Source organism: Camelina sativa, chromosome 3 (assembly GCF_000633955.1).
Source record: "Camelina sativa cultivar DH55 chromosome 3, Cs, whole genome shotgun sequence".
NCBI lineage: Eukaryota > Viridiplantae > Streptophyta > Magnoliopsida > Brassicales > Brassicaceae > Camelina > Camelina sativa.
In genome coordinates, this window is record NC_025687.1 from 11,167,179 (window position 1) to 11,176,816 (window position 9,638).

Here is a 9,638-nt window from a genome sequence, read left to right on the forward strand (position 1 = left end):
CAGCACAAAAAAAAATTGATATCATTCAATGTAATATTCAATTATCTGCACGTAAAGTATGGAAGTTTTTGTTTCCCCCATACTTCACGTGTATGATGCGATATACATTTCTATCATTATACTATAACACATAAATCTAGTCATAGTGGAAGACAAAATTACGTGATTCGTTACTAAAAAGTTCCATGCTTCTAAATTTAACCAATTTTATTTATCTTGCCGATTGTCACATACAAAAATTCCATATTGATAACTTGTACGGTTCTACCAAAAATAAATCACACCACCAGACCACATGGTCTTGATGCTCAACTTCGACGTTGTCGAAACATGCAAGTTTATAATTGAGATTTTGGCCAATGTCATTTTTCTTTAAAAACTTGTCAATGCCAGTTTCAGTTGAGTTTGTGAGAAATGCCATTTTTTGGGTTTGAGAGAAGTGATTAAAAACTAATTTGCCCTTGGCTTAATAGAGGGGAAACGTTTGCGGACAGTTCAAACGAAAGGCTCACATTAATGGCGATTGGACATGAATTAATGGAAGTGAATCTATGGTGCATAGGATGCTTCATAGGTTTAAGAAAAAGATAATGGTAGTTAAGAAAGAGATAATGTTCTGGCATTTAATCTGGACACCTGCAAATTCTCTTGTTTGTTGTCAAAGAAGGCTTTTTGGTCCGGGAACATTGTCTGTTGGAGATGGCTTTGTGATTGTCTATCAGAATTAAAATGTTTATCGGCATTAGATTTTCGGAATTCAAATGTCTATCGGCATTAGAATGTAGATGGACAAGTCTCATTTAAGAGATGACAATGCAGTAGACCAAAAAATATTGCATTAGTAGTACATTTATATTAAAGATAGACAAAAACGACAAGAATACATGTCCATCGATTAGGATAGAGATAGAAGAAAAGAAAGAGTAGACAAAAACTTATGAGTAACAATTTCCACCGCATGGGACAGAGTACGCGGGGAGGTAAACAAAAACAACAGAAAGACATGTCCATCAGCATTAGAATGTCTATCGCCAATAGATTGTGTATGAACAAGTTTCAATAAATTGGCTATGGTCATATTGTAATAGAGAGATGACAATAAGGTAGACAAAAAAACATTGCATTAGTTTTACAGCCATATTAAAGGTAGACACAAACAACATGAATACATGTCCATCTGACTAGGATAGTGGTAGAAGAAACGGTAGACAAAAACAGCAGATATACAATTTCTACCGCATAGGACAAACATTAAGTGTTGTTTGTACAAAAATGGACTAATAATTATCCAATAATTATTGTGTGACTTGCAAATGGTCCATCAGCGAGTGGACATCTACCTTGTCTGCATGATCTGGTCCACCATGGCCACATCATTGTCAGTGAGTACCCTAACAACATTACTACAGTAACAAGAAATGAATATGTTAGTTAATCGATAGACAAACGGGTTTTGAATAACAATTTCACAATCAACAATGGATGACCAAACAGATTTGAATATGTAAATGGGGACATGGTTGTGATGGACATGAATCATGCCTATTTAGTCTAGTGCACTTAAAACAAAGACATAAATAGGCATAAATGGGGGTGGACATACCTTGACTGTTGTAACTGGTCCACATGATGTATTATAGGTCATACGCTTTCGTGGTCAGCAGACCTGCATTAGGGACAAACATGTAAACAGTGGACACCTACTGCGTACGTTGAATGTTAAAACTGAGGAAACTACAGTTCGACAGACCTTGACTGTTGAAACTGGTCCTACGGAGGGAGAACATACCCAATTCAATCAACAAATGGTCCATCAGCGAATGGTCCATCAGCGAGTGGACATCTACCTTTGTTTCCCTAACTTAGAATCTCCGCATCTGACTCTACACTGAAACTAGGTTCCCCTATCTTGCCGACCGGGGCCGGTGGGCGGAAAAAACGGAGGATTTGGATGTAGAAGTGACTGCAAGAAGAAATTCATCATTACATCCAAAGACGTTGGACTGTTCAGGCGGATGTGCGGTGAAGAAGAAGAAACAAAAAAGAAGATGATGAGACAAGGGAGAGAAGAAGAAATGGAGTTTCTGAAAAGAAAAGAAGAAACAAAGAAGAAAAGATGATAAGACAAGAGAGAGAAGAAGAAACAAATATTTTTTCCCTTGTTTAAGCGTTGCGAACGATGGGAGAACGACAAAAGAATAATTTTTGGAACCCTCTGTGGCAGGTGGAAAAAGGATTTCACGAAAGTGGTATAGGAGAGAAAAATTGGTACTGTTCATGGCATAATTGACAATTTTCTCTTTATAATTTTCTGTCGTCATTCTTTGTTTAATTAGTACTTTAACTCTATATTTAAGAAGGAACAAACAGAAGTATTTTGATTTTGTAAAACAATACACATAAGTTCGTGTGCAGCCCGTAAAGGCCATTTCGAATAACATATAGCTAGCAACAATCAAAAACGAAAAAAAAAATCTCATATATTTGGATTTGTACTATAATAATATGGTATACGGAGGTGAACGAACTTGTAATATGTAATCTTCATATGAAAGTGTCCTCTAATAATACCGAGTGTGATAGGTTTGTGACCAACCCTAGCTAGCTCTATTAATTATTATTGTATAACACATTCGTAAATAAATATATAGACTAATTCAGAGAGATTAACCAATGGTCACGACATAGATTGTAATTTGTAAATAAGTAATTAAATAGATGAGACCCTTAAGTTCCAAACCTTAACAGAAAGATCAAGACTCCCACTAAAAACCATACAAGTATAATCGGAATTAGAATCAGAATCAGAAACTGCGACGGCCAAACACTTAACGGGCTTGGTATGTCCTTCCAAAACCGCCAAACAAGTATAACCCTCTTTCTCCATTAATCCTCTCTTCCATACCCTCAAGCTCTTATCCGCTGATCCACTCAACACCAAATCAGACACAACCGCTAAACACATAATCGCCTTAGTGTGGCCCCTTAAAGCTCCCACCACAGACATATGTAGTAATTCACCATCAACACCATCATCTTCTTTGCTTAATCTCTCCCACACAAGAATCGATCTATCACACGCTCCTGAGTAAAGAACCTTCCCATCTTCACTCACCGCCAATGCATTCACCGCCGAGAGATGTTTAGTCAGAGTAGCGACGAGATAGTGTTTCTTGTCTTTCTTGTTCCACACTTTGATCTTCTTATCTGCCGAGCCCGTGTAGACAAACCCGTCAGGAGACACCACGATGGCGTTGATGGCATCGTCGTGAGCCTTTTCGATAGACTCTAAGCATTTGAAATCGGATGTTCTCCATATCTTGAAACTTCGGTCCCACGAACCAGAGTAAAGCATAGTGCCGTCTTGTGATAAGGCGAGAGATGACACGGCGTCTACGTGGTGAACCCACGTGCACTTCTTGTGCCGTCGGACTTCCACGTAGCTTTTGCTACTGAAGAGATTCTTGAAACGGTCGTTCATCGTCGGAAGAGTCGCCACGCACTTGTACCTCTGATCACTGCGACTACTGCTCTCGTCGATGATCCTCCAAACACGAATCTTGTGATCCTGATGAGCGCTTATTAGCTTGTCTCCCAGAATCACCAGCGATTTAACCCCTCCGTTTCCTGTAGAAACTATGTTACGGTCATCGCCGGTGGAATATTCCGGCGAGAAAGGAGGTTTACGGGGCCATACACGTATCTCGCTGTTGGAAGAGCCTGTGTAGAGTAATTTATCGGATACGGCGAGAGAAGAGACGTACGAGGAGTGACCTTTGAGAGTGGCTAAGCACTGGTGATAGACGCTCGAGCTCTGCGGCTGGAAAGACAGCGAAGGAACCAATGGGAGACTTGGCTGAGACAACAAAGATGATGATGACGTGGATGATTCTGATTGGTGATGAGTAGATTTCGTTTGACATTCTGATCTGTATTTATTACAAGGCAGGGGACAAGAGCATGGGAGCAAACCCATTGTTCTTACTTCTTGAGCGAGCTAGAGAGAGAGATTTTATTTGTTTGTTCTGGTGTTGTCGGGAATACTCGTGGATATGCTTTGCTTTATACAATGAGTCGTATCCCTAGCATAGGTAGGGAGGATTTGGGGAGTTTATTATAATTAAGCTATTTGGTTTAGCCATAAACATTTATAAAAAAAAAGATGGGCGTTAATGGAGAAAGGTGAAAGATAATTAAAAGAAAAGGTTGAGGGTAGTGTACGGTGGGGGGGACTAATTGATCCCATGTGTCGTTAGTGTGATAGTGTGATGATGTGTTTATATTAAATTAACATATCTTTGTGTTCCTAACTTACCTTTTTGTGATTATTGTATTTCCCTTATAATATCTGTTTTGATTTCGACATAGTAGTAGTATTAAATTGTATTTCTTGAGTTGAGGAGAGACCAAACCCGATGCTTCTAAAGTTATTATGATAAAATTCCTTCACCATGGTCAAATTGTCATCATTATTTGTAGTTATAATGGTCCCCCATCGATAGTTGCTAACTTCCTATCAATTTAAAGATCAAAAGTTTAAATAAAAGTTTCAACTTTACTGTAGAAAAAACAATAGTTATATGAACTATTGAGTTATTTCGTATTTTAAAAAGTGTTCTATGTTCAAAAATAGAAACTATGCATGAATGAAGAACAAATCTATGAAGGAGAAGATACAAAATATACAGAAAGAATATAAATCGTGTCATAATCTGACTATTTTATCTACACTAAATACAAAAACAATCCAACGGTCGACAGAAGTAGACTAGTCAAAACCAATCTAGAACCGTTGATTCTACTAGCAGCACCGGATTCGCCAGTGTCTCGCTGTTGAGTGGACGGTGGTGGAACAATAGAACCGTTGAGGTTAGGATTCTCACCGTACAAATACTGGACCCCTTCCACGTCATTGGTCGTTAATTCTACTTTACGCATCCCCGTCGTGATGGTTGGGTACATGATGGAACCTTCGACCGAGGAATGGCCTAACCCTAGAAGATGTCCGATCTCGTGAACAGCCACCGATTCAAGATCAATAGCCTCAGTCACGGAGAGAACACCGTCTCCGCCTTCACCGGAGATGATCCAGTTCTCTTCTGCGTCGAGGTGAAAGTGTCCGGTAGGGGGCGAGAACGCGTGAGCCAACGTTCTCAATGGGCCGTCGAACGGTTCTCCGTCACCGTGTTCGCCGGAGTAGAACCCGATGAAGATGTCGGAGGTTCTGAAACTCTCCACGTGGGTGAACGTAAGGGGAGTTACCTCTGCCCATCGAGCGAACGCGCGTGAGAACACGGTCTTGACCTCTTCGGTCAACTTGTTTCGCGGATCGAACGCGTAGGTTAGATCACGGCGATTTCTCGGCCACCGTGGCTCTCCGGGGAAAAGAGAGTAGCGTTTGACGGCGTGGAAACGTTGACTCCGCCCGGAGAAGGAGACCTCGTAGGTTCTTCTACCGCTATGCATAGTTGATGTGCCGTTGACTACGTCGGGGTTACCGCAACGTGGGATCATGACGTGTTTGAGAGTGAGCTCGTCGAGTACACCGGTGACGTTTAGCCGGAAGTTTCTCTGGTACATCTCGACAGCGTTCTTGAGGATATCGTCGAAGTCGTCTGTGAAGTTTCCGGAGAGAGTTTCGGGGATGTAGCCAAAATGTTGGAAGTACTGTTTAAGCTTGTAGAGACCATCGTATGTCTCGCCGACATGACATCCGGTGAAATTCAAGAAAGAGTTCCAGAGGTTTCCGGTGGCGTTACGAATTAGCTCCAGCGGAATGGCTGAGGAGTTGGGATAGAAACCGGCGGAGACTGGAGAATGAACGAAGAACAACAAGAAAAACCCGAAAACACAAATCCTCATCATGGTCGTGGGTTTTGGATTATAGCAACCAAACACAAAAAGATTAAAACTTTGTAATGAAGAGGTAATTATCATTTTAAGTCTTTCAAAACCTGATGCACTAGTTGTAACAAAGTATTTCTTTTGAATATAATTTAACATTAAATTCAAAAAAAAAAAAAAAATATTGAGATTTATAATTAAGAGAGTTAGCGAGAGGACATAGATAATGCAAAAACAAGTATAGAGTCGTTGAAGCTAGTTTGAATTTTCATTGTTGAAAAAAGCTGAAATTATTCAAAGGAAACTTCCTCCGTCCTCGGCATTTTTCAAAGGTCTTCGTGAGGAAACAAGACTAAAGATGCTTCTGCGGTTCCGCCAATAAATAGTGTCCTTTTCTTGATAATAACATTTGCTTGGTGCATGAATTAGGCTCCGGTTAAGTCTTGGTCTAGAAATTGAGATTGACCGATGGTAGAGGACTGGTTAAATTCAAAGTTTTTAAAAGAAACATGAAAATAAAAATGGTTGAAGGCGGCAGAATCAACTAAATTGGTTGAAGTTTCGAATAGTATTTTTTTTTTTTCTCAAAATTTAATTATAACTTTTCCTAAAGGTATACTATTTGTTATTATTGGTCGAAAAAATAAACTACATCCTCAACCCTACACGAGTAAATGACATGACTTGTTTGTTAGGCCATCTAATTTATCTTCCTAATGGGTTAACGTGTACAAGTTCGAAGCCCGTTTCCATCGGCTCTTCTAGATAAACAAAACCGTAGGGCAGCTTAGATTTCATTTGTTTGGGCTGTAAATCGTGTTGGTGTACATTAATTTCGGCAGTCATGATAACAGAATTTAATTTACATTTTTTTTGTGTGGTTTTGGGTTAATATATCACCACAAAAAGAAGTTTGCTTTACAGACGATTAGTTTTTGACTTATATATGAATCATGAGGCTGCGGCTTACCCAAAAAAAAGAAGCTTATACAGCCTACAACCGTTGTGGTAGCGTTCGATCCGTAGACCATCCAAGGGAGGCATAAGGAAGAGTTTAGACTTTGCTCAGAATAAAATTTAAAGCGTAAGAAAACCACACTATTGATGAAAAAGAGAAGTTGGGTTTGATTATATTTTTGGAACATTATTTTAGAAATGGATTTTTGGGAAGATATTTGCTAGACAATGATGAAAATTTCAGACCCAACATTTACGATGGCTTCACTTGTGTAAACATGAGCATCCACTTGACCGAGTAAACAAAAACATGGCGACAGGAGACCAATAAGAACTCAGAATCCACTAGTGACTAAGTAATTAAGTCTTCCGTAGCTTCAAACTCTATATATCTCTTTTAATTATCTCGACCAATTTTTTTTTCTTTTTCTTTTCTCCTTGATTATTCTCGACCATAGCTTTGATTTTATCTCTCATTTCAACAACCAATGGATTTAAAGGTTTATGTTTGAGTATATATATACTTCTAAATACATGATATCATTTTAAAAAACGGGTGGTTCAGGTAGATGACTATATTCGAGGCCAAAATTTGCAAAAGAACAAGTATGGTGGCAAAATTGTGAATAAATAGTAGAGTTTTCGTGATTTATATATGTACAATATGGATTAATCGGATAAAACAAAGCTTTGTTTGTTAAAACTTAAAACTAAGCACACAGATTTCGTTATATTTCTAAAAACATGCGTGATAATTATATACCGGTTTCATGTAAACCCTAGAGTGTATACCATACGTTACCAGAGAAATGTAAACTGACATCAACTAGTTAATTATTACAATTATATTTTACTTACGTTCGAATAATTCCAAAATTGAGCACTCTCTTTCAAGTTCACTAAACTGTAAAGAAAAGAAACTAAATGATCAAATTCCAGTGACTAATTAGTACGTACGAAATGTTTGCAGACGGTAGAGTTATATCAAAATTATCTCTCTATGAATTAACTAAATTTTAAATGTTGAAACAGATCCAATAAGAAATCTTAAAATGTTACACTTTTGTAGTATGGAAGTTTGATACTTCTTCGACATTTTTCCCATAATAATACTTTTTTTTTTCTCAATCATTTCTTGCTTTTACATTTTTGTATTCAGGATTCCGCTTCAGCTACGAAACAATGTCGTTTTTTGTAGAGAGTGAACTCATCAACTTGAACTCTTTAGGAAGGCTTGACTAGTAGCCGACGACCCACGCAAACTAAGTCGTCTCTAGCTTCAATTCTTTCTCCTCTCTACTCTATATAGTCACGATCATCATAATTACGATGTCGTAGTCTATTATTGTCTTTTCCATCATTTTCTTTCTTCTGCTTCTCATATTTTCGATCCTTATAGATGACATAGTACTTCCCATTGACTCAGTTAGTCTTCTACGTACATTTCTTACATATATTTCCCAATACTCTCCGTAAAGTCGAAGCTAAACTTTTCAAATTACTAACTTGAAAAGAATCAAGTCTTATTCTGGCTGAACCCAAAAACCTTAAAAAATATATGCGAGTTGCTCATAATAAGAAGGTACATGTTTGTCGTGGATCATATATATCACATAAAAATCCACCTCGATGATGCATGTTTTAAATACGTTAGAAGAAAAATACGATCAGCTGCTATGTGAAAAGAGTCTATTATATGTCTTGTTATCAATGCAAATGCTTTCAGTAGTTCCGTAAGGCAATTTAAGCTCGTCGTTGGTTACAACATCGACGTATATTCTGCTTCGGCGGAGAATTTGAAGAAGGTGGATTGTTTTTTTTTGTTTTTTAAGAGACGAGGATATCACCAAAGAGGACCACACATGGGTCGCATACTGTTGTCTGTTGACTACTCACGTACGTTACAAACTCCGAAAGAAAATATGTTGTATGCTATGTTGTTATGTTATTTCCATGTTTTCACTACAAGACGTGAAAATAGACATAAATTAAGTAATATTAAATAATAAACTAAAAGATGTCCACGTGAAAGTGGAATAATTGGCTAGAAAGAAAAAGAAAAAACTAAAACACTACAAGCGAATAGTCTTCGCGAAGACCTTTAAAACCCGAAAGAGAAGTCGTCCATGGCTTTCAAGTCTCTGTCTTATCTCTCCTTTGCTAATGAAGCAAAGAATTTTGGTAAGATCTATAAAAATACCAATCTGGTTAAGAAATTAATTAGATGTTTACGTTCTAAGTATGCAGCTCATAAAGTAGTTATGAGGGTATCTGGCAACACGGATACCTTGAAGTTTGAGGATCTCGTTGGTATGCTAAAATCATAGGAGATGGAAGTTGCTGAAGAACTGAGAATTCATGGTAAAGAAATTGCATTCAAGGCAGATGACAAGAGTGATTAGTTGCAAGAGATAAAAGATAACATGTCCTTGATGGCAAGAAACTTTGGAAAAGCTCTCAAACGTGTTGAAAAAGGACATGGACGAGGGTTAGCTCGTTGGAATCAAAGTGCTACAGAGAGGTCTTGTTCTAGGCCAAATATATCTGAGAAAGAAAAAGCTGATCAGAGAAAAGAGATTCAATGTCTTGAATGTGGTGGTTTTGGTCATTACAAACTTGAGTGTCCAATGTTTAAGCGCAAGGAGATGAAGTGCTTTGAATGTAAAGGGATTGGACTTTTAAAATCTGAATGTCCAAACATGGTGAAAAGAAATAATAAGGCATATGTTAGCTTTAGTGATTCAGAATCAGAGAGTGATGGGGATGAAAAAGGAGGAGGAATGCTGAATCTTTTTGCATATAGTGCTAAGAGTGATGACATAGCTGATGAAAGCTCA

At 38.0% G+C, this 9,638-nt stretch overlaps 2 protein-coding genes across 2 annotated transcripts; both read right to left on the reverse strand.

The window, feature by feature from the left end:
- Positions 2,639–4,349, reverse strand: LOC104776539 (myosin heavy chain kinase B-like). Its single transcript, XM_010500632.2, has one exon. It carries the CDS (start codon positions 3,974–3,976, stop codon positions 2,711–2,713), a length of 1,266 nt encoding a protein of 421 aa, XP_010498934.1. The 5' UTR covers positions 3,977–4,349; the 3' UTR covers positions 2,639–2,710.
- Positions 4,562–6,186, reverse strand: LOC104776540 (metalloendoproteinase 3-MMP-like). The gene has a single exon (XM_010500633.2). The coding sequence runs from the start codon at positions 6,001–6,003 to the stop codon at positions 4,726–4,728; it is 1,278 nt and encodes a 425-aa protein (XP_010498935.1). The 5' UTR covers positions 6,004–6,186; the 3' UTR covers positions 4,562–4,725.

Bases quoted from the DNA above. Each gene is read 5' to 3' on its own strand.
- LOC104776540 (XM_010500633.2), bottom strand. From the start codon at position 6,003: ATGTTAAATTATATTCAAAAGAAATACTTTGTTACAACTAGTGCATCA.
- LOC104776539 (XM_010500632.2), bottom strand. From the start codon at position 3,976: ATGGGTTTGCTCCCATGCTCTTGTCCCCTGCCTTGTAATAAATACAGA.